Source organism: Tursiops truncatus, chromosome 8 (assembly GCF_011762595.2).
Source record: "Tursiops truncatus isolate mTurTru1 chromosome 8, mTurTru1.mat.Y, whole genome shotgun sequence".
NCBI classification, from domain to species: Eukaryota; Metazoa; Chordata; class Mammalia; order Artiodactyla; family Delphinidae; genus Tursiops; species Tursiops truncatus.
In genome coordinates, this window is record NC_047041.1 from 83,000,865 (window position 1) to 83,027,108 (window position 26,244).

General features: G+C 36.8%; 1 protein-coding gene across 9 annotated transcripts in view; it reads left to right on the forward strand.

The window, feature by feature from the left end:
* QSER1 (glutamine and serine rich 1) overlaps positions 1-26,244 on the forward strand; it is a 78,797-nt gene that overhangs the window by 23,671 nt on the left and 28,882 nt on the right. For 6 of the 9 annotated variants that reach the window (XM_073808738.1, XM_073808739.1, XM_019948291.3 and 3 more), the window contains 3 exons: positions 9,673-9,785; positions 10,182-10,343; positions 13,532-17,230. In XM_073808738.1, coding sequence (XP_073664839.1) covers positions 9,673-9,785; positions 10,182-10,343; positions 13,532-17,230 — 3,974 coding nt within the window. Of the gene's footprint in view, positions 1-6,656; positions 6,887-9,672; positions 9,786-10,181; positions 10,344-10,514; positions 10,575-13,531; positions 17,231-26,244 lie in introns of those variants that run through there. The other 3 variants (XM_019948295.3, XM_033862675.2, XM_019948296.3) reach the window with 3 other exon arrangements.

The window sequence follows — 26,244 nt, forward strand, 5'->3', positions numbered from 1 at the left end:
GGCCGGTCTTCATTCAAAGAAGGTGATGTTGTGTACATGGTGGGATTGGAAGGAAGTCCTCTGTTTTGAGCTCCTTCCAGGAAACAAAACGATTAATTCCAACAAGAACTTCTTCCAGTTGACCAACTGAAAGCAACACTGGAGGAAAAGCGTCCGGGATTAGTCAACAGAAAACGCATAATCTTCCATGACGATAACACAAGACTGCATGTTTCGTTGATGACCGGGCAAAAACTGTTACAGCTTGGCTGGGAAGTTCTGATTCATCAGCCATATTCACCAGACATTGCACCTTTGGATTTCCATTTATTTCGGTCTTTACAAAATTCTCTTAATGGAAAAAATTTCAATTCTCTGGAAGACTGTAAAAGGCACTTGGAACAGTTCTTGCTCAAAAATAGAAAAAGTTTTGAGAAGATGGAATTAATGAAGTTGCCTGAAAAATGGCAGAAGGTAGTGGAACAAAACAGTGAATATGTTATTCAATAAAGTTCTTGGTGAAAATGGAAAATGTGCCTCTTTTTTTTTTAACTTAAAAACCGAAGGAACTTTTTTGCCAACCCAATATTTTGGGTGTTGGGGTTATAGCAGTGATGAAAGCAAAGACCCTGTCCTAATGGAGTTTTCATTTCAGTCGCTAAGAGGCAAACCAGTAAATAATGTTGAATGTTTATTAGTGCTATGGAGAAAAATAACGCAAGAAAAGAGGGTTAGGCAATGTGTAGAGAGGATAGAGGAAGGATGTTGTTTTGTATCAGGTGGTCAGGGAAGTCTTCAGTGAGATGAAGTTTGAGCAGAGACCTGAGGGGAAATGAGGTGAACCAACTTAGTATATTTGAGGAAAGAGCCAGGAGACCTGTGTGGCTGGAGTGGAAAATAGATAAAATTGGAGGTTTAAGGGGGCAGCAGTTAGGTTACTTAGCATATTGAGGATTATTGTAAGAACTTTGGCTTTTACTAGGGTGAGATGGGAAGCCATTGGAAGGATTTGAGCAGAAGAGTTTCATGATTTGGCTTTACTTTTTTTTTTTTTTTTTTAAACATAATTGACCTTACAACACTATGTTAGTTCCAGGTGCACAACATAGTGATTCAGTATTTCTGTACATTACGAAATAGTTACCATCTGTCACCATACAAAATTATTACAACATTATTGATTATATTCCTCATGCTGTACATTTCATCCCTATGACTCATTTATTTTGTAACTGGGAGTCTGTACTTCTTAATCTCCCTTACCTATTGTGCTCATCCCCCCCACCTACCACCTGTTTATTCTCTGTATCTATGAGTCTGTTTTTGTTTTGTTATGTTTGTTCATTTATTTGGTCTTTTAGATTCCACATATTTGTCTCTCTGACTTATTTCACTTAGCATAGTACCCTCTACGTCTGTCCATGTCGCCTCAAATGGCAAGATTTCATATTTTTTATGGCTGAGTAATATTCCATTTTATTTATATATTTGTATGTGATACACACATTATATGTGTGATATATACACACACCCCACATGTTTATCAATTCATCTGTCAATGGACATTCAGGTTGCTTCCGTATCTTGGCTACTGTAAATAATGCTGCAGTGAACATGGGGGGGGGGGTGCATAGATCTTTTCGAATTAGTGTTTTGAATTTTCAGAAAAATACCCAGAAGTGGAATTGCCAGTTAGTATGGTAGTTCAATTTTTTTAATTTAATTTTTTTTTTTTTTTTTTGTGGTACGCGGGCCTCTCACTGTTGTGGCCTCTCCCGTTGCTGAGCACAGGCTCCGGACGCGCAGGCTCAGCGGCCATGGCTCACGGGCCCAGCCGCTCCGCAGCATGTGGGATCTTCCCGGACCGGGGCACGAACCCGTGTCCCCTGCATCGGCAGGCGGACTCTCAACCACTGCGCCACCAGGGAAGCCCTAATTTAATTTTTAATTTTAATTCTATTGATAAGGGGTTAAAATCCAAAATATACAAAGAACTCATATAGCTCAATGTTTTTTAAAAAATCAACCGGTTTTTTAAAAATGGACAGAGGACCTGAATACACATTTTTCCAAAGAAGACATAAAGATGGCCAACAGACACATGAAAAGATGTTCAGTAACACTCATCAATGAAATGCAAATCAAAAGCACAATAAGATATCACCTCACACCTGTCAGAATGGCCATTATCAAAAAGACAACAAATAACAAGTGTTGAAGAGGGTATGGAGGAAAGGAAGCCCTTGTACTCTGTTGGTGGGAGTGTAAATTGGTGCAGCTACTATGGAAAACAGTATGGAGATTCCTCAAAATACTAAAAATTGAACTATCGTATGACTTCATTTTTAAGGGAGTGACTCAGGCTGAGAATAGGGCGTGGGAGGGGTTAGGGCAGAAGCAGAGAGACCAATAGGAGGTTATAATTATTCCTTGCCTGTTAAAGAAGTGGAGTTAGCATGGATTTCTAAGGAGCAAGACAAGACAAAAAACCATCCCTAGAACCTCCTGATATTTACAGTTTATCTTGATCATTATTCTTACTCTTAAAGAGGTTTCAAGATTTGACATGGCTTACAAATTTTTCTTAGTGTAGATTGTATTTTTGAGAGCCTCTTTTGTTTTTTGTGGGGTTTTGGGTTTTTTTTTTGACCATGCCACGTGGCCTGTGGGATCTTAGTTCCCCAGCCAGGGATTGAACCCCAGCCCTCAGCAGCGAAAGCATGGAGTCTTAACCACTGGACTACCAGGGAATTCCCTGAGAGCTGTTTTAGATTTACAGATAGTTACAGGGTTCCCATATACACCCTCACCCACTTTCCCCTATTATTAACTTCTTATATTCTTATGGTACATTTGTTACTAGTAATTAACTGATACATTGTAGTCAACTGAAATCCATAGTTTATTCAAATTTCCTTAGTTTTTACTTAATGTCTTTTTTTGGTCTCTCCAGGGATACCCCTTTACATTTGTTTATCTTGTCTCAGTAGATTCCTCTGTGCCATCACAATTTCTCAGACTTTTCTTGTTTCTGATGACCTTTATATTTTTGAGCAGTGCTGGTCAAGTATTTTGTAGAATGCCCTTCTCTTGGAATTTGCCTGATGTTTTTTTTCTCGTAATCAAACTGGAGTTATGGGTTCTCTAGAGGGAGATCATAGAGGTAAAGTGTTACTTTCGTTACATCATATTAAGGGTATATCTTATCAATGTGATTTATCACTGTTGATGTTGTTTTTACCACCTGGCTGAGATAGTGTTTGTCAGGTTTCTGCACAGTAAAGTTATTTTTTTTGTTTTTTTCCTCCTTTCAATACTATCCTCTTTGGAAGAAAGTTGCTATGTGCAGCCCATTAAGGAGTGGGGAGTTATGGCCCACCTCCTTCATTGTAGAGTTGCTACGTAAATTATTTAGAATTCTTCAAGGGAGATTTGTGTTTCCTCCTCCACTTATTTACTAATCATTTAATTTTATCAGTATGGACTCACAGATATATACTACTAAATTTTTTTTGCTCAAAATGTTCCAGTTTTGGTCATTGGGAGCTCTTTCAGTTTGCCTCTTTGTCCCTTTGACATATCCCCGTAAGTGTAAGGTTTTTTCCCCTCTCTCTGTTTGTTTGGTCAGGAAGAAAATGCAAAGATGCTCAACATCATTAGGTAAATGAAAATCAAAACCACAATGAGATACCACTTCACACCTAATAGGATGGGTATTATAATAAAAGTAAAGACACAGGCAATAACAAGTATTGGCAAAGATGTTGAGAAATTGTAACCCATTAAACGTTGTTGCTGGGAATGTAAAATGGTACAACCAGTTTGGTTGGCCATTCCTCAAAATGTGAAACATGGAGTTATCATAAGACCCAGCAATTCCACTCCTAGGTATATACCCAAGAGTATTAAAAATATACATCCACACAAAAACTTGTATGTGCATGTTCATCACAACATAATTCATGATAGCCAAAAAGTGGAAACAACCCAATGTCCATCAGGTGATGAATGGCTAAACAAAATGTGGTATATCTATACAATGGAATGTTATTCAGCCGTGAAATGAAGTACTGATATATCCATGTTTGTAACATGGATGACCCTTGAAAACATTATGTTAAGTGAAAGAAGCCAGTCACAAAAGCCTGCATATAATATAATATGATTCCATTTATATGAAATGTTGCGAGTGGGCAAATGCATAGAGACAGAAAAATTAGTGATTGCCAGGGACTGGGTAGAGGAGGATATATAGGGTGTGATGCTAATGGGTACAGGTTTATTTTTGAGGCAGTGAAGTGTTCTAAAATTAGATTATGGTGATGGTTGCACAACCCTGAGTATTCTAAAAGAGCTCTGATTTGTACACTTTAAAAGGGTGACCTTTATGATATGTGAATTATATATCAATAAAGCTGTCATTTAAAAACATTTAGAACAAAAGAAAAATGAGAAATCTAGGGATTTATACTTGTATGAATCATACATTAAACACTACAAAAGATTGCTGACAGGAATTAAAGACCCAAATAAATAGATATACTCATGGATTAGAAGACCCAATACTCTTAAGATGGTAGTTTGCCCCAGTTGATGTATAGAGTCATTGCAGTGTTTTTGTAGAAATTGACAGGCTGACTCTAAAATTTATATGGGAATACCTGGCATAGACAAAGTCATTTTGAAAAAGAAGAAAATTAGAAAATCTGTACAACCTGAATCATTTATCAGACTGTATGTTATTGGCCTAAGAACAGACATGGATCAATGTAACACAGTAGTTAAGAACAGAACCACAAATATATGGCTAGTTGACTTTTTTGGACATAGGTTCAGATAGGTTCAATAGGTAAAGATTCAGTAGATAAAGAATAATCTTTTTGATAAGTAGTACTGGGATAATTGCATATCCAAATTAAAAAAAAAATGAATCCCAAGCCTTACATCACAACATGTACAAAAAATGAATTCCAAATGAATCACAGACCTAAGTGGAAATATTAATACTATAAAACTTCTAGAAGAAAACATAAGAAGAAATCTCTGAGATGTTGGATTAGGCAAAGATTTCTTAGCTACAACATCAAAAGTACAATTCATAAAATAAAAAATTATTTTGCTCTTCTAAATACATTGTTAGGAGAATGAAAGCCACAGATTGGGAGAAAATGTTTACAAAATATGTATCTGTCCAAGGATTTGGTTCCAGAGTATATAGGCAACTCCTAAAACTCATTAATAAGAAAACAAACAACCCAATAAAATATGGGAAAAGATTTGAGTGGATACTTTACCAAAGAATATTTCTGCATGGTAGATAAACAAATGATGCCCAACATTGTTAGTTATTAAGGAAATGCTAATTAAAACCACAGTGAGATACCACTGCACACCAATTAGAATAGCTCAAATTTTTTTAAAGAAAAGGAAAAGAAACAACTTACAAACTTAAAATACTTGGTGCCAGTGAGGATGCAGAGTAACTAGACCAGATGTACATTATTGATGGGAATGCAAAGAGGTATAGCTACTTTGGAAAACAAGTAGTTTCTCTAAAGTTAACATATTACTGTATAACTCAGCCATTCCCCTCCTAAGTTATTTACTCAAGTGAAATGAAAACTTATGTTCAGACTAAACGTTAGGCATGTGTTTATAGCAGCTTTATTCATAATTGCCAAAACAGGAAAAAACCCAAAGTTCCTTCAACTGATGAACGGATTTAAAACAACCATCAACCTTTGGTACATCTATATAATGGAGTGCTACTCCACAATAAAAAATAATGAATTACTGGAAGTGGGCACGCTCCACGCCTTGAGGGCATTGGTCTTTTCCCACCTGCCTTGCGCCACTGTGGGAGATTCTGAGTCAAGAGGAAGTCATCTGGGACATCGCCAGGCAGCTCATCCAAGTAGCAGACAGGATGAAGTGCGGCATCCGGCCAGGGCTGGTGGGCAACCTGGCCGCGCAGTTTACGAATGGGAGCCTGTCAGAGGAGGACAGGCGTGTCTATCTGTTCAACAGATACAAAGGTTTGGTTAATGCAAGATGAGTAAGCTCTTCATCGTTCATGAACAGATCTGCGGTACAACATGGTGCACATAGTTAACAATACTGATTATATACTTTAAGCGGGTGGATCTCATGTTAAGTGCTCTTACCACAATTAAATTAATTGGTTAGAACTTCGGCCTGGAAGAAAACATTCACAATACATGTATCTGACCAAAAAAAATGTGGATCCAGACTGTATTTATTTATTTATTTATTTTAAAACATTTGATTTTTTTTAAAAAAATTTTTATTTATTTTTTGGCTGCATTGGGTCTTCGTTACTGTGCACGGGCTTTAGTTGCGGCGAGCGGGGGCTACTCTTCGTTCTGGTGTGAGGGCCTCTCACTGTGGTGGCTTCTCTTGTTGCAGAGCACGGGCTCTAGGTGCGCGGGCTTCAGTAGTTGTGGCGCACGGACTCTAGAGCACAGGCTTAGTAGTCGTGGCGCATGGCCTTAGTTGCTCCGCGGCATGTGGGATATTCCCGGACCAGGAATTGAACCCATGTCCCCTGCATTAACAGGAGGATTCTTAACCAGTGCCCCACCAGGGAAGTCCCAGACTGTATTTTAAAAACTTTTTACAACCCAGTAAGATGGCTAACAACCCAATTTTTTTTAAAGGGCAAAATCTTTGAACAAACTTCACAAAAGAAGTTACAAGAATAGTCTATAAGCATATACGAAGATGCTCCTCATCATTGGTTATTAGGGAAATGCAAATTAAACCACAGTGAGATACCACTTAACCTACCTAGAATAGCTAAAATTAAGAAGACTGAAAAGATCGTGTGGTGACGAGGATGTAAAGCAAAAACGGAATGTTGATTAATTACTGATGCTGATGTAAAATGGTACGTGCACCTACCTTATCACCCAGTAATTCATTCCTAGATATTTAACTTAGAGAAATGAAAGTATATGTCCACAGAAGACTCATATACAAAATGTTCGTAGTACATTTATTCATAGTAGCCTCTAACTACAAACAATCCAAATGTTCCTCAGTAAGTGAATGGATAAACATAATTGTGATAAATTCATATAATTCAATGAAAAGGAATGACCTACTTATGTATGCAACAGTATGGTTGTATCTCAGAAACATTATGCTGAAACGAAAAAAAGCCAGACACAAAAGAGTACAGACTGTATGATTCCATTTATATGAAATTCTAGGACAAGCAAGCCTAAATTTTCATAACATTAGGTTTCTCAGTGGTTGTCTGGGGCCAGGGGTGATATGAAAAAGATATTGACTGCAAAGGGGCATGAGAAGCCTTCTGTTGTGATGGAAATGTTCTGCAAGTTGGTTGGGATTATGGTTATACTGGTGTGTACATTTATGGAAAAATGTGTACACATTGAACTGTACACTTAAAATGGGTGCACTTTACTGTATGTAACTTACACCTTAATAAGGTGATTTATAAAGTTTAAAATAGATTTAAAATTAATCCTAAAATTGAATCTTCAAACTAAAACAATCATTTACTTAACTTTCGAATCAGTATTCTAACTGTATATACTTAATGGGACATGATCTTGAGACAGAAAGTACTGTGAAGAAATACTTAACTTTACTTGGTGGTTTTGTTTTTGAAAGAGGTTGTGTTACAGTATTTTCGGATAGAACTAATGAGTAAATATGTTGATGTATCAATAGTTGTGAACTGGGATTCTGACTGTAGGAAAAGGGAAATACATGTGAAATGGAGGAAGGTGAGGAATATTACATTAGATTTGAGTTAGAGTTGTCATTATGAACTCACGTTTTTAAAAAGACATGTATTTCCTAGCTTTGTCCACTTAAAGGGCCTAGAAGCAGTGACACCTCAGGCATTGAATACACCTGACACCCAGATCTTGGTTTCAAAATGCCACTGCCCACTAAAAAACCCCTAGTGGAAATGGTTGATTTCAGGTGTGGTACAGGGTTAAAAAAACAAGGTGAACCTGAAGCATCTTGTGCTAGGAGGTAAGAATGTGTCTGAGCACCAAGGAGGATATGTCAAAAGGAAACAAGATTGAAGGGACACTATAAATTAAATATGAAGCGTCTACGATGATATTTTTTTAAGCACAACGTATATACATTAAAATACATTAGTATATATTTTATATATTATATTTAAGTACGTATATAGATAAGAGAGCGAAAAGGGGAAAAAAGCTAATTTTTATTTTATAGAAGAATGCTAACTTTTAAATATGGAAGGTAGTGTAATTAGAACACTACTGTTTCTAATCTTCAGTGCAATAATTGAAATGAAGATCATGAATGCAGGGTGTTTGAAACCATTAGCTCTTGGGACAAGATACTGACACTGTCTTAAGTAACACCTCACAATTGCATACTTATTTCAAAGAGAAGAAATAACTACATTGAGAGATCTGACAGTACCTTAACCACTTCAAGTTTAGCATCACCAGTGAGACACACTGACATTATGTGTGTCCTCATGAGTGCAATAAGAATTACAAAGCATCATTATGTATTTCTCATGAAGTAGCAATCAGACAAATCCAGAATTTGGGATAGCGTACATTCAACTGACTTCAACTGACATTCAACTAAGTCCTCAAAATAAAAAGTCCATGTCCATGGAGTCAAGGCAAAAGGGGTTTGGCATTAGAGGCAGAGTGGAGGCACTGTTCTAAATGTAAAGAGACATAACCAAATGTAATTGTTGAATTTTGATTGAATCCTGCGGAAAGCTTTAAAATATCAAACATTTTGACAACAATTGAGGAAAATTGGAATGTGACCTCTGTATTACATGTTATAGTGACAGTGTTGAATTTCTTCAAGTCTAATAATGATACTTGGTTATACAGCTGAATGTCCTATTCCTAGGAGATGCAACTGAATTATTTAAGGATACAGTTTCATGATGTCCACAAGTTATTTTCAAGTAGATTAAAAGAAAGGAGTATATATGTCTGTGTATAAAGATAAAACAAATATAACAAAATGTTAACAGTTGTTGAAACTTAAGTGATGGGTATACAGGTTATTCATTGTACTGTTTCAGTTTTTCTGTGGGTTTAAAATATTCAGAATAAAAATCAAGGGGAGAAAAATATCTTGTTCTGAATTACTCTCAAGATGTATAAGCTTGAAATTTTCTAGGAGAGTTATTGGGAAATAGTGTTAATTTTCAATTCATTTGAACTGTCTACTATATTCCAGAGACTGTTAGAATTAGAGGGACTTTAGAGATTATCCTGTCTGGGTCCCTTATTCATACAGGTGAGGAAATAAGTCCAACAGTAATAGAGTCACTTATTGAAATCACATGGTAAGCCAGTAGTAGCACTTGGACAGTGAATTCAGCTCTCCTGTTTTCCAGGATATTGCTCTTCCCAATGTACCATGCTACCTCTTCCAGTAAAAGGACTTTGTTGTAGGTAAAGTTGAACTAAGAAAAATACTGTGTATTATTTTTCTTCCCAGTGTATCTTCAATATGTTCCCCCACATTTTGACAGTATTGTCAGACTGTGTTTGATCTCTTGATCTGTAGGTCAGGAATTTAGTCAAAGACTTATGCTACTTTTGATAATTGCTCTCCTAGAAATTTTTTGATCATCTGGTTTGAGCTCTGTGTTTTTTGTCATTTATTTTTATCATCCTCTAGTTTAAGCTATGAAGAAGGACATCCTTCTCACTCTGAAACAGATCTCCTTCAGAGACAGACTTTTGCAGCCTCTCATCAGCTTCCTGGATATGCTGCCACACCTCACCCAACCGGTAAAAATTCTCTTATGAAATATACCACAAATCTGGGTACATTTAGTGAATAAGAAGAAAAATCAATTTTCACATGTTGGGTTATGAAAGTATATGGAACATAACAGTCTCATGGGAAGTGTTAAAATGAAAATGAGATTAAAAGCTTTGTCTTTTACTGCTAGGGAATATCTGTATAATTAGTAGGGAGATCTCTTTTTCATGCATCTCTGTAGATTTTAAATTATAATTATGCTTGAGCAAATTAATGTTTGTTGCTATTCATAATAAAACAGTTTAGGGTTGTAGAACTTCTGGCCTCAAATGTCAGAGATTCCTTTTTAAAATAGCATCCGGAATATCATTTTATATTAACATATATTTTTACTTTGGGATACATTTTATCTTCAAATGTAGGTCTTTCTGGAATATTTGATACTAGTGTGAACAATGCCAGCACTAACACTAAAGAATCTTCAGTGATGAATTTTCTCTCTGCTGTTGAATCCCGAACTGCTCAGGCTGCTTCTTCAGGAACTACTCTTGTACCACAATTCAGGGCCCCATCCTGGCAGACAGGTGATACTTTGTTTTCAGAATTTTTAAGTCCTTTAAAAATATGGATAAAATTTCACTTTTGATAATCTTGTCATTATAGTAGTGTGGCTGAGAGTGATGTTAATTATTGATTTTCCAGTGAACTTTAAAACCTGGAATTTTTCACTATTTTAAGGTGGACAAAATTCAAGAAATTGTTACTAGCAGAAATTCGGTTTTAGCACTCTGATGAAAACTAGCAAGTTGAAGAAGGTAGGTAATTGTTAAAGATAAATCCTAGATATCAAGTTTTTATCTAGCAATTTAAGTAGTTACTTGTTTACTTGAGAGGAGGAAAGATTAAATTTTTTTTTCCTATTTCACCTTTATAGAGGTGTAATTGACATATAAAACTGTAAGATGTTTAAGGTATACATTGTGGTGATTTGATATACATTTACATTGTGAAAGAATCCCCACATCTGGTTAATTAACACAGCTATCACTTCACATATTTATCTTTTGTGGGGGGCGGTTGGTGAAAGATTAAATTTCATTTCTTTTAGTGACTTTGGGCCGGATAGGTGTGGTATAGTAAAAAAAAACAATCTTGGAACTGATTTCATCATTAGAGTTAGGTAAAGTTATCCTTAACTGAACAGAATAAGTCAATCTTTAATAAAAGCCATTCCAAGTTGATATATTATGTACTTTTCTTTTTAAAATTTATTTATTTACTTTTATTTTTGGCTGCGTTGGGTCTTCGTTACTGTGCACGGGCTTTTTCTCTAGTTGGAGTGAGCAGGGGCTACTCTTTGTTGCAGTGCGCGGGCTTCTCATTGCGGTGGCTTCTCTTGTTGCGGAGCATGGGCTCCAGGTGTGTGGGCTTCAGTAGTTGCGGTGCACAGGCTTAGTTGCTCTGCGGCATGTGGTATCTTCCCCAGACCAGGGCTCGAACCTATGTCCCTTACACTGGCAGGCGGATTCTCAACCACTGCACCACCAGGGAAGTCCTATTATGTAGTTTTCTGTTTTATTTTTCTTATTTCATTTTTCAACTGTTTCCCCGCCCCAAAAGTGTTTGTATATACTTTTATTTTTTGCCGGATGACAGAAAGGTTAGTTTTTTTTTTAAGGTTTCATTTTAAAGAATATAGTTTTAAGTAATAGCTATAAGAAATAATATTTTACATTCTGATATAAACTCCATTAATAGAGCTTCTCAGTATGTCTTAGAAACATTTTTTCTGCTTCCAAAGAAACAATGTTTTACTGTGAAATAAAACAGTATTAAAAAACACAATAGGGGACTTCCCTGGTGGTCCAGTGGTTAAGAATCCGCCTTCCAACACAAGGCATGCAGGTTCAATCCCTGGTTGGGCAACTAAGCCCACACGCCGCAACTAGAGAGCCCACGGGCCACAACTAGAGAGAAGCCCATGCGCCACAACAGAAGATCCCATGTGCTGCAACGAAGATCCCGCGTGCTGCAACTAAGACCTAATGCAGCCAAATAAATAAATATTAAAAAAATAAAACTACACAATAGCTTCGTTGTTTGCTTCCTGGAATAATTTTACATTACATGTATTGAGTTAGACTTTCTATCTCAGTTTCTATAATTACATTATTTTAAACATTAATTCTAAGCGCTGTTTTTTCCTTCAAGAGTAGCTAGATATTTTCTGTCCTTGTAATGGTAATCCTTTTTCTGTCTGCATTGCGAGGCTTGTGGGATCTCAGTTTCCTGACCAGGGATTGAACCTGGGCCCCAGCAGTGAAAGCGCCGAGTCCTAACCACTGGACCGCCAGGGAATTCCCACTTTTTTGACATTTAATGGAAAGAGTTGAAAGAAGAATATTTTTGAAAAGGGCAAGAGAATCTTTTTTCCCCAATTTTTCCAAAATGAAAAAGAATTTTTTTTAAAGGAAATTCACTAAAAAATATGTAAACAGACTTAGAGAACGAACTTATGGTTACCAGGGAGGAAGAGTAGAGGGGAGGGATAGACTTGGGAGTTTGGGATTGACATGTACACACTGGTATATTTAAAATAGATAACCAACAAGGACCTACTGTACAGCAAAGGGAACTCTGCTCAGTGTTCTGTAATAACCTAAATAGGAATAGAATTTGAAAAAGAATAGCTACATGTATATGTATAACTGAATCATTTTGTTGTACACCTGAAACTAACAGAACATTGTTAATCAATGGTGCTCCAATATAAGATAAAATTTTTTTACTGTAAACAATAAAAAGGTGTATAAAATGGAAAGTGATAGTTCCTAATTACAGTCCCCCTTTTTAGAGAAGAGTTAACAGTTTGGTATTTACTCTTCTTTAATATCTTTGTACATCAAAACTTTTTTTGTATATCCACCTAAGCAATGTTTATAGCATCAGTATTATTAGGATATGCCATAATTATTTTACCAGTCTCCTCTTGATGGATATTTAGGTTGTTTCTACCTGTTATTCACAATAACTATAATGAATATCTTGTTTGAATCTTTGTGTCCACTTATTTCCATAGGGTAAATTTCTAGAAATGGAACTTTTGGATTGCATGGGTTTAACATGTTTTTACTTTTGCCGTATGTGGCAAGAATGCTGTCCTGAAATGTTAATACTCTCTTCTTGACAGTGCTTTATTAATTTCTGATCAGCTTCTTTTGATAAGCATGCATCTATTGTTATGAGAAGTTGTTCATAGGAAGTCAAAACTTGAAATGCAAGGAATTTTAAAAATGCATTTATTTTGATAAAAGAAGCTGCACTATTAATCTTACTATTATTTTCAGATTTATAATGTTAAATGTAGGCAGTTCAGTTTCAATTTTAATGTTATGAACATTTTAGTTTGTCCATTGGTATTTTGCATTGGGATTTCAAGGGAAATTAATCATTAGAGATTATGTACATTTTCACTGTTTTCTTAATTATCAAATGACCTTATCTGACTATATATATGTATAATCTCATATTTGTAACAATCATACATATGAATTGCTGATACCTTTGTAATTTTGTTCCTGCTTTATGAAAGCTAGCTGTTTTGAAATGTATTTTTGAAAATTCATGTGCAGAACTAATTTGTCAGGCTTTTCAGTTTTAAAGAGATTTTGATGGATTGAAGGTTATGTAAGTTTTATTAAGTCTGTATTATGAAAGCAGATACAAGTGTTTGTGCTGTAACTGCATGAGCATATTTGTTTTCTTTTCATAGGTATGCATTCCTCAGCAGCAACTGAGCTGTTTGTTACTGGACCTTTGCCAACCACTGGAGCACTTCCACCCTCTGCCCTCCCTGCTTATCAGCATCCCACCACCTTCAGCAATAGAAACTTTGCCACCACCTCACCTTTGGTGCTTCAGGATTCAACTTTTAACACTACATCCAATGGAATTTTAAATCCTCATGATCCTTTGCTGCAAATCAAGACTTCCCAGGGAACTGTTCCAACCGCTTTGGCATTTGAGCGCCTGGGCAGTTCTGCGATAAGTAACAGCATACCACCTCAGTCTTCAACATACCGCTCAGCTCAAGAGTCTGCACCCCATCTTTTACAACCTCAATTTAGTTTGTTGCCTTCAGCACTTGGAGGAGCCCAGCAAACTCCTCAAGCCTACGGTTCAACTCTCTTTACTAGTTCTACTGCTTCCATTGAAAGAGCTCTTCTTCGAGAATGTAGTGTTATTAAACACCATCAGCGGCCTTCAGGTACTCAGTCTATTCAGGCACAACTGACTGGTTCACAGCATTCCTTACACAGTTATCTATCAAATGCAAGTGTGGTTAATTTTCAGGAAACAAGCAGGCAGTCATCTTTATCCTGTAACCCAATTGGAGATTCTACTCAGGTGAGCAATGGAGGATTGCAACAGAAGACATCCCAGGTCTCAGTGGAACTTGCTCAGTCCTATTCATCTGCAATTCCATCATCAGGGTATCCTCCTTCTACTACAAAAGTAAAAAGCTGTTCTACAAAACAACCACTAACATCAGCCAAGTCCCCCAAACCTCAAAGTATAATTCCTCCTGTGCAAACACTAAGCTATTCCAAACCTTTACATAACCAGAGTTCTGTAATATCAGGCCAAGCACAAATTTATTCTACAGCGCAGCTACCAAGCCTTTTATCAGTTAGTCAGTCTCAAAATTATGGTTTAGTACAGCCACATAATGTGCCATCTATTGTTCATTCACATGTTTATAGGTCCAGCAAAGTTGAGAAGTTGCCATCTTTATATAAAACATTGACTTTTTCTGGGTCATCTCAGACTATAACTTCTGAAAATCCAACACTTAATTATTCTTCTGATCAGCAAGAGGTATTATCTTCAGTTACCAATGAGAATTACCCTGCTCAAACAAGAGATCTATCTTCAGTTAGCCAGTCTCAGAGTTACTCATCTGGTCACTCTCAGGGTTTATCACCAGTTAGTCAGACACAGGTTAGTTATTCATCTCAGTCACAAGTTTTGTCAGTTGTTAGTCCTTCAGAAAGCTATGCTTCAGGGCAGTCCCTAACATTAACAGCCCCTTCTCTTTCTTATTCTTCTGCCTCTCGGGCTCAGAATATGCCAGATTCTAGCCCAACTCAGAATTATATTTCTATGCATTCTTCCCAAAATGCTCAGACTCAAGGGTCATCATCTCCCCAGTCCCAAAAGTTTTTGCCTGTTGTCCAGTCATCATCTTTTGCGTCCTCTACTCATTGTCAGACATTACAGAATAACATACCTTCCCCTGATCCAAAGTCTTACGCTGAAAGAAAACTTGACTCAAATGTGTATACATCTTCAAAGCAAGAGGATGATTTTCCAATGCAAGAGTTACAGGTATTACAGCCGCAAGTATCTCTTGAGTCATCAACCCAAAGGCTATCTGATGGGGAAATTAATGTTCCAGAGTCAGCTTATAAGGTGTCAAAGACAGATGACAGATATTCCCAGAGCATAATCAGAAGTAATTCCCATCTTGAAGATCAAGTTGTTGGGATTGTTCTACAGGAGTCAAAAAAAGAAGAAAACATAGTTGGTTCAGTGGCACAGCTTAACCAACAAGTTGGCCAAGTCAATAATGCAGCAACCCTTGATATAAAGAAGACAACTAATTTAATGCAAACTCCACAAATAAGGTTGAATACTAAAGACCTAAACCAGCAGCATTCTCTTATACAGAAGGTACATGAAGCCAAGGTCCAGGAGCAGCATGATCAAATAATTAATGCCTCATCTCAGATTCAAATTCCAAATAATGCTTTAGGGCATGGCCATCAGGCATCTCTTCCTAATACACAGGTCCTTTTAGATTCTGCCTGTGATTTACAAATTCTTCAGCAGTCAATACTACAGGCCGGTTTAGGACAAGTAAAGGCATCTCTACAAGTACAGCGTGTTCAAAGTCCTCAACAAATAGTACATCCTTTCCTTCAAATGGATGGTCATATTATTCAGAGCAATGGCGATCATTCTCAGCAGCAACTCCATCCTCAAAATTCTGAAATTATGAAAATGGACCTCTCTGAGTCTTCAAAACCATTACAACAACATCTAACAACAAAGGGCCATTTTAGTGAAACAAATCAACATGATTCAAAGAATCATTTTGTTTCTCTTGGATCAATATGTTTCCCAGAGGCAATGCTCCTCAGTGATGAAAGAAATATTTTATCAAATGTAGATGATATCTTAGCAGCTACAGCAGCAGCTTGTGGGGTCACACCTTCTGATTTTTCCAAGTCAACTTCAAATGAAACCATTCCTGCTGTTGAAGATGGTGATTCTAAATCTCATTTTCAGCAATCATTAGATGTCGGGCATGTGACGTCAGATTTTAACTCCATAGCAGCTACAGTAGGAAAGCCACCGAATATAAATGATATTTCCTTAAATGGAAATCAAGTTACTGTAAACCTTTCACCAGTACCTACTCTTCAGTCAAAGATGACTCTTGATCAACAGCACATTGAAACACCTGGTCAAAATAAAGCTTCTAAAGTAACTTCACCAGTGGTTGGGCCGGGTCATGAAGTCCAGGAGCAAAGTTCTGGCCCATTCAAGAAACAGTCTGCTACCAATCATGAACCTGAAGAAGATAGCGAAGTACCTGTTGATAGTACATTAAATAATAACAGAAATCAAGAGTTTGTTTCTAGTAGTAGAAGTATAAGTGGAGAGAGTGCTACATCGGAGAGTGAATTCACTTTAGGGGGTGATGACAGTGGTGTGTCAATGAACCCGACTAGGAGTACACTTGCACTGTTGGCCATGGCCCAACCTGGGGAGCCAATCAGCGTCAAGATTGAAGAGGAAAACCAAGATTTAATGCATTTTAACCTTCAGAAGAAGAAAACTAAAGGAAAAGGGCAAACTAAAGAGGAAGACAACAGTAATCAAAAACAGCTGAAAAGACCTGCCCAAGGCAAACGCCAGAATCCAAGGGGAACAGATATATATTTGCCGTATACTCCCCCTTCCTCGGAAAGCTGCCATGATGGTTATCAGCATCAAGAAAAAATGAGACAGAAGATCAAAGAAGTAGAGGAAAAACAGCCAGAAGTCAAAACCGGATTCATTGCCTCTTTCTTAGATTTTCTGAAATCTGGGCCCAAGCAGCAGTTTTCCACTCTTGCTGTACGAATGCCTAACAGGACTAGACGACCAGGAACCCAGACTGTTCGTACATTTTGTCCCCCACCACTTCCAAAAACTGCATGTGCAACACCCACACCTTTAGTGTCTGAAACTGGGGGTAATAGTCCGTCAGAAAAAGCTGATAACGAACTTAAAAACTCGGAACATTTATCTTCACTTTCTTCTGATGAAGATGATCCTGGAGTATGCAGTCGCGATATTTATAAAAGCACCTCTACTACCTTAAATACTTCGGATGCCACTTCTGATAAAAAGAAGAAAACAGGTAAAGTTTTAAAATTTAGATTCATAATTATGGCTTTCCACTTTAATTTTTCTGGCTCTATACCAAGTTTTATGCTTTCTTAGCTTGAAGCAGATCTGCATTTTTCAGGACAAAATGCATAGGTAGGTATCTCCTTATTAAATAAGGAGACTTATTTTTTTAAATGTTCCTTGCCTATAGGAAAGTTCTGGGTTTTAGGCTGAGTAGTTCTGGTTTTTCTCAGCTTTTTACCACATGCAACATAATTTACATAGTGCACTATCCAGACTTTTCTAACCTGAGACATCTTGAAGTGGCTCATGGATATGAGGCATTGTACTGAGGGCCATGTTGTTATATAAACTGGCATATTTTCTTGGTATGCTAATTTTACCTAAAGATTAACATTTTACTATTAAATATGGTTATTTTGTGTGCAGCATGCAGATTAATATAATTAAGTTAAAACTTTAAAAATTTTGTGCTGGGGCTTCCCTGGTGGCGCAGTGGTTGAGAGTCCGCCTGCCGATGCAGGGGACATGGGTTCGTGCCCCGGTCCGGGAAGATCCCACATGCCGCGGAGCGGCTGGGCCCGTGAGCCATGGCCGCTGAGCCTACGCGTCCGGAGCCTGTGCTCCGCAACGGGAGCGGCCACAACAGTGAGAGGCCCGCGTACCACAAAAAAAAAAAAAAAAATTGTGCTGGTTCCAAAGTATATGCCCAAATCCTTGGGTGTGTGTTTCACTTTATTCTGTAGTTAAGGGAACATTTCAAGGAACTGTTTTGAGAAGCACTGCCTTATATAAATGATTGACAAGTAGTATAAAAGTTACTGTTTTAAAGAGCATGCTGAGCTTCCCTGTGGTGCAGTGGTTAGGAATCCGCCTGCCAATGCAGGAGACACGAGTTCGAGCCCTGGTCCGGGAGGACCCCACGTGCCGCAGAGTAACTGGGCCCGTGTGCTACAACTACTGAGCCTGCGCTCTAGAGTACACGAGCCACAACTACTGAGCCTGCGAGCAACAACTACTGAAGCCCGTGCACCTAGAGCCCGTGCTTCACAACAAGAGAAGCCACCACAATGAAAAGCCTGCACACTGCAATGCAGAGTAGCCCCCAGTCGCCACAACTAGAGAAAGCCCGCGCACAGCAACAAAGACCCAACAGCCAAAAATAAATACAAATAAAATAAATAAATTTGAAAAAAAAAAGCTTTTAAAAAAAAATCATGCTAAGGAAAAACATACTTATAACAATAAAATAACTACCACCTCTGTGCCAGGAACTATTAGCAATGCTATAAGATGTGCTTTGTTATCTCCAATATACAGATGATATAACAGACTAAATGAATTTTCCAGGTCCATACAGTCAGTAAATGGAAGAGCTGAAATCCAGACTCAGGTTTATCTGGTTCTAGAATCTGTATTCCTGCCTACCTCCTTTTTTTTTTTTTTTAATAATTAATTTTTTGGCTACATTGGGTCTTCATTGCTGCGCGCGGGCTTTTCTCTAGTTGCGGTGAGAGGGGGCTACCCTTCGTTGCGCTGCACGGGCTTCTCATTGCAGTGGCTTGTCTTTGTTGCGGAGCACACCTGTGCAGGCTTCAGTAGTTGTGGCACGTGGCCTCAGTAGCTGTGGCTCGCGGCCTCTAGAGCGCAGGTTTAGTAGTTCTGGCGCACGGGCTTAGTCGCTCCATGGCATGTGGGATCTTCCCAGACCAGGACTTGAACCCGTGTTCCCTGCATTGGCAGGAGGATTCTTAACCACTGCACCACCAGGGAAGCCCCTGCCTACCTCTTTTGTATGAATAGAGTGGTGCTTTATGAGTAAAACCTTGTTTTGTGATGTACTTTTCAGCTTCTCTCCAGATTTGAGACTACCTTTTTAACTACTAGAGTAATATGAAACAGCTGGTATCCCAAATACTCTATCAGCATAAATTTCTGCTAAAACATTTGTAAAGAATTCTCGTTTTGTTATACAAGGAAATTAGCATAATGGAAAATCATTGTTAGAGTCAAAACATTAGAGATGTGGCTAATCCTAGTAAGGTTTTACACTCTATTCCCCCAATTCAGAGTTCTTTGCAATTACTGTTATATTCCCTCCTATGTTCCTAGAGCAAACATTTTATAATCTCTGTTATAAAACATGAATCTAGAACTAGTTTCTTCCAGACAACAGTTACTATCTCATTTTTAGTTAAAAATCACCACCATCAACCTTATCCTTACTAATAGGTCTTTGAAGTTCTCCCTTTACCATCCCCATTGCCTCCTCATCTGTGAGAACTCATCATCTCTTGCTTGGACTATTGCAACAGACTTCTCATTAGAATCCTTCCCATCAGTCTCTACACCAGTCCGTCCTCCGCATTGTCATCACACTTTATAAAAAAGGAAAACCAATTGTTACTTCTCTGCTTTGAAATGCTTCTTGTTGCTCCATGGGAAAAAATTATAATGTGTAAAAATTCTCCCTTTCCATGTTTCACTCTTGCTCCACCCTTTCCACTTCGCCTCTTCCGTGACAACGGAATTTCTCATTGTTCCTTGGACCTGTGAGCCCCTGTCACAATTGTGCTCTTTTGGGCAGGTTTTTTTCCACCTAGGCCTTTCTCTTGATTTTTTAGCCCAGCAGACACTTAGTTATCTTTGAAGACCATCTTCAAAGTCACTTTATGGAAGTTACTCCTGGCAGAATTAGTGCTCATATCCTCTAAATTCCCACAGCCCTTAAATATTTCTGAAGGGCAGAAGTTTTAAATTGCAGCAAGGTCTAGTTTATCCAATTTTCCTTTTATGATTTGCGCTTTTTGTATCCTAAGAAATCTTCGCCTAGCCCATAGTCACAAAAATTTTCTCCTGTTTTCTTCTAGGAATTTTAGAATTTTGCATTTTACATTTAAGTCTAGGGTCCCTTTTGATTTTTTTTTTTTTTTTTTTTGGTATAAGATATGTGGTATGGGTTGAAGTTAATTTTTTTGCACATAGAAGTCCAGCTTTTCCAACACATTTGTTGAAAAGACAGTCCTTTCTCCATTGAGTGCTTTTTGCACCTTTGTCAAAAATTAATTGTATGAATTCATATTTGTGTGAATCTATTTCTGGACTCTCAATTCTATCACATTGATCTATGTGTTTATGCTTTCACCAGTACCACACTGTCTTAATTCCTAGAGCTTTACAGTAAATCTTGAATGAAATAAGGCAGTGTGAGTCTTCCAAATTTGTTCTTTTTCAAAATTGTTTTGCCTATTCTAGTTCCTTTCCATTTCCATTTAAATGTTCAAGTCAGCTGTTGGTATCTACAAAAAAATCCTTCTGGGATTTTGATTTCCTTGAATCTGTGGCAATTTGAGGAACACTAAACTGTTAACAATATATTGAGCCTTAATTCATGCACACATTTGATTTCTCTCACTAGTCTTGTGTAGTTTTTGGCATATAGATCCTGCTTTGTTAGATTTATTCCTAAGTTTTTTGGGGTGCTATTTATTGTAAGTGACACTTTCTAAAATTTTCAGATTCCAATTATGCATTAGTAGATTATAAAAATAGTTATTTTTTATACGTTGATCTTAAATCCGCACAACTGATTTATTTTAAGACTTTTTAAATGGGAATTCCCTGGCGGTCTAGTGGTTGGGACTCCACAATTCCACTGCAGGGGGCACAGGTTCGATCCCTGGTTGGGAAACTAGGATCCCGTAAGCCATGTGGCACGGCCAAAAAAAAAAAATGGTTTTTAAAAATTAGATTCCGTAGGATTTTCTATGTAGAAAATGATGTCATCTGCAAATAAGGATAGTTTTATTTCTTCTTTTCCAGTCTAATGCCTTTTTCATTCCTGTCTTAATATACAGGACTTCCTATACAATGTTTAATAAGAGTGCTGAGTGTGGACATCCTGAACATGTTCTTGATCTTTGGGAGAAAGAAATCAGTCTTTCACCATTAACTATGATGTTCACTGTAGGTTTTTGTAGATGCCTTTTTTTATTGCATTAAAGAAGTTCCTTATATTTTATAGTTTGCCAACAGTTTTTATAATGAATGGAGGTTGAATTTTGTCAAATGCTTTTTCTTCATCTATTTAAATGATCATGTAGTTTTCTTCTGTAGTCTGTCAGTATGGTGAATTACATTGATTGATTGTTAAATATATCTGTGGCCTTGCATTCTCAGGATAAACTCCACTGACTGATATATTATCTCATTTATACATTGATGGATTCAGTTTTCTAATTTTTTTGTATCTGTGTTCACAATGAATATTAGTCTGTAGTATTCTTTTTGTAATGCCTTTGTCTGGTTTTGGTATCTGGTTATTGCTGACCTCATAAGTGAGTTGGGGAGTATTCCCTTCTTCTCTGTTTTCTGCAAGCGATTGGGTAGTATTGTTTCTTCCCCAAATGTTTGGTTGAATTTGCTAGTGAAACCATCTGGACCTGGAGTTTTCTATGAATTAAATTTCTCTGACAGAACTATTCAACTAGTCTGTTTCTTCTTGACTGTGTTTTGTATCTTTGAAGGAATTGGTCCATTTCATTAAGTTGTCAAATTTATGAATATAGAGTTGTTAGTAGCATTTCCTCATTATCTTTTTAATTTCTGTAGGTCTTGTAGTGATTCCCACTCTTACAGTCTTTTTTTTTAAAATAAAATATGGCCTTTTTTTAAAAAAAATTATTTATTTATTTTTGGCTGCACTGGGTCTTTGTTGGTGCACGTGGGCTTTCTCTAGTTGCAGCGAGTTGGGGGCTACTCTTCACTGCGGTGTGTGGGCTTCTCATTGCAGTGGCTTCTTGTGTTGCGGAGCATGGGCTCTGGGTATGCGGGCTTCGGTAGTTGTGGCACGCAGGCTCAGTAGTTGTAGCACATGGGTCCCACTCTTACAGTCTTGATGTTGGTCATTTGTATCTTCTCTCTTCATCTTCGTTAGTCTGGATAGAAGTTTATTAATTTTATTGATCTCTTCAAAAGACCAGCTTTTAGTTTCATCGATTTTTCTCCTTTGTTGACAGTTTCACTGATTTCTGCTATTTTCATTAATTCCTTTTTCTGTTTGATTTTGGTTTATTGTGTGCTAGTATTTTTTTTTCTAGTTTCATATGGTAGAAGCCTAAATTGCTGATTTCAGACCTCTATTCTTTTCTGCTTTAAGCATTTAATGTTACAAACTTCTCTCTAAGTCCTGCTTTAGCTATATCCCACAGATTTTATTTTTATTATTTGTTTTTATTTTCTTTTGTTCTAAAAGTTTTAAAAATTCCACTTGGTGCTTTCTTTTTGATCTATGAGTTATTTAGAATCATATTTTAAGATATTCAGATATTTGGGAATTTTCCAGACATCTGTCCTTTATTGATTTCTACTTTGTGTAATTTCAATTCTTTAAAAATTTTAAGGTTAGCTTTATAGCCCAGAATATGGTTGATCTTGATAAATGTTCCAGTGCACTTTAAAAGAATGTGTATTCTGCTGTTGTGTGGATTGTTGTATAAATGTCAATTAGATCAAGTTGGTTGTTAGTGCTGTTCAGATTCTTCTCCTTGCTGGTTATCTGTTTACTTGTTCTGTCAATTACTGCGAGAGGATTTCCAAAGCTTCCAAGTATGCTTGTAGATTTGTCTGTTTTGCTTTTCATTTCTATCTGTTATTGCTTTGTGTATTTTGACCTCTGTTTTTAGATATGTACACAGTTAGGATTGTTAAGTCTTAGCGAATTGACCCTTTTATCAGTATATAATATCCTTCTTTTTCCTTGGTAATAATCTTTATTCTGAAGTCTACTTTGTCTGTTATCAATGTAGCCACTCCAGGTTTCTTTTGATGAATTGCATGTATATCTTTTTCCATCCTTTACCTTTAACCTATCTGTGACGTTATATTTAATGTGGGTATTTTGTAGACAGTATATAGTTCAGTTTTGTCTTTTTTAAAAAAACTCTAATCTCATAATCTCTCTTTCAGCTAGAATGTTTAGACCATTTACATTTAATGTAATTATTGATATAGTTCAATCTTCCATTTTATCGTTTTCTGTTTCCCCCCTTTTTTGTTCCTGTCTCCTCTTTCCTGTCTTTAAAAAAAAAATTATTTGAACTTTTTTACTATTTTATTTTAAAATTTATCTCTCTTTTTTTTTGGCTGTATCCTTTTGTATTATGTTTTTAGTGGTTGACATAGTGATTACAATCCACTTAGTTAATATTTTTGCTACTTAAAATGTAAAAACCTAAAAACCATAGAGATCTCTTTACCCTTGCCCTTATGTTATATATATTTCTCCTATATATTACCTCTACATATATTGAAAACCCTGATAGAGAAGTAATTTTTGCTTTCAACAGTCATATATATTCTAAATAACTTAACAGGAGCAGAATAGTCTATTGTATTTACCCAGATATTTATAATTGCTGTTGCACTTCCTTTATTCCTGATGTTCCAGGTTTCCCTCTGGTATCATTTCCTTTCAGCACAAAGAAGTTTTCCATTTTTAAGACTTTTTCTTTGATTTTCAGGATTGTAATTATTTGTCTGGATAAGGTTTATCCTGTTTGGAGTTCATTGAGCTTTTTGAATCTATAAAATGTATCTCTTTTTCCAAATTAGAGAAGTTTGGGGACGTTATTTTTTTCTGCACCAATCTCTCTCCTATGGGACTCCAATGACATAAATGTAAAATATTTTTATATTGTTACTCAGGTTCCTGAGGTTCTGTTTATTTCTTTTTCAATCTTTTTTCCCCCTCTGTTCTTCAGATTGTATAATTTCTATTGGTCTGTCTTCAAGTTCATTGACTTTTTTGCCTTCTCAATTCTGCTACTGAGCCTATCCAGTGAATTTTTTATTTCAGATATTTTTTTCAATTCTAAAATTTATTTTTGGTTCTTTTTTCTAGTTCCAATGTCTCTGCTGAGAACTTAACATATTTCCATTCATTTCAAAAGTATGTTCACCTTACCCCAGGGAGCCATGGTTATGATAGCTGCCTTCAAGTCTTTGATAATTTTAACATCTGAGTCACCTTAGAGTGGCATCTGCCAATTATCTTTTCCCTTTGAAGTTTGGTCACATTTTTCTGGTTCTTAATATATTGAGCAGTCTTGGATTATATCCTGGACATTTTGAGTACAATACTGTAAGACTCTGGGTTCTATTAAAATCCTCTGCAGAATGTTGATTTGTTTTGTTTTAGCAGGCAGTCAGACCATAAGTTCTGTCTCATCTTTGAGTGATGGTCTGAAGTTAGTTCAGTTTTCAAAGCCTTTGCTCTGGTGCTTTGGATCTGTCGGAGCAGTTAGTCTGGAACTTGGGTGGATGGTAGACTGTTATAGTTTAGATCTCAAAGACTTTGCTATACTAGTTTGGGTATATTCTGCATATGTGCAGTTTAGGCATGAAACTAAGATTTGTGTAGGTTCATGCACAGAACTAGAGGATACCACTCTCCAGTTCTCTCTTCCCTGGGAATTTCCCTACATGCCCAGCTCTCAGGGTTCCCTTTCCCAGACATTTGGCTAGAAATCTGGAATTTTCCTTGGATTTTTTTTAGCTGCTTATGCTTTAACACAATTCTGTACAACTAGGACTGCCCTTGGGGCAGCACACTGAGAGAAGAGAAAAAAGGACAGGGAATCCTCCTACATGTTTTTCCCCAACTTTATTGAGATATAATTGACATACAGCATTTTCTACTCTCTTCATGCCATAGGAGCCCATGCCCCATCCAGGTGCCTCTGGTACACCAAAAAGACAGGTCTTCTGTTCGGGTTTAAGATGTCAGGTTTACTGCCTTTGCGTTGCAGCTCTGTGACTTGGGTTGCCCTTGGGGCAGGGCTGGGAGAGAGAAAGAGAAGAAAAAAGAAATGACAGTGGCCCCCCACATTCTTACTTCGCATGGGGCTCCTTTCCCCACTCCTCTATCCAGAAAGACAGATTTTCTTGGAGTTTTTGTTGTCTGTGTCCTGTGTAGTTCTGCGTAAGGGCCACCCTCTAGTCAATGCTAGGTGATAAGAGAGGAAGGAAAGTGAGGAAACACCTCTATATAAAGATTATTTCAGTTTGGGCTTCCCTCCCCAGTCTGCCTGCAGTTACTAACTTTGCAGAGTCTTCAGGTAGTTGCATTTTATGTTTTGTCCAGAGTTTTTATTTGTAATAAGTAGGTCTAGTGGACTTAACTTCATCTTGGTTGGCACCAGAAGCCTTTCATGAATTTTTAAAAATTTGTCTTACAGGTTACAGTCGTTATTTCTGATGCTCAAACTGTCCTGTAATGGGCCGGTAGGAGCCCCTTCAGTGTTTTGAGATTTTGATTGTGATTACATTGAATTCATAAATTAATTTTAAGGGAGAATTGTTAATCTTTACAATATTGTCTTCTCATCCACTTATGGAATGTAGTGTTTTTCTACTTATTCAGATCTTATTTTATGTCTTTTAATATCTTATCATTTTTTTCCACATAGATATTCTATATTATAGTATCTAAAAAATACTAGTTTTACTAGTATTTTAAATATTATTTTCCCCATAGTGTTCTCTCATTGGTTACTGATAATATATGGCAATGATTGATTTCTGTGTCTCCATCATGTGTTTGGCATTTTTGTTGCACTTCTATTTTAACAGTTTTTCCACCTGATTCTCTTGCCCTCTTAAGTAGATGATTATATCTTCTAAAAATAATGGTAATTTATGTTTCTTTTTTTTTTTTTTTTTTTGGTAACTTATCTTACTGGCTCAGGCCTCTGTTGTTTAATAATTGCAATGATAGCAAGCATCCTGGCCTTCTTCTTGATATTTAGTAAAATATGTAGTGTTTGACTATGAAATATATTTGTCAGTTTCTAGTATACCATACTCTTTAAGAAGATATCCTTATGTTTTGAAGTTCTTAAGATTATTTTAAAATTAACAATGAGCATTGAATTTTTTTTTTTTTAACATCTTTATTGGGGTATAATTGCTTTACAATGGTGTGTTAGTGAGCATTGAATTTTGTCAGATGCCTTTTTGAGCTGG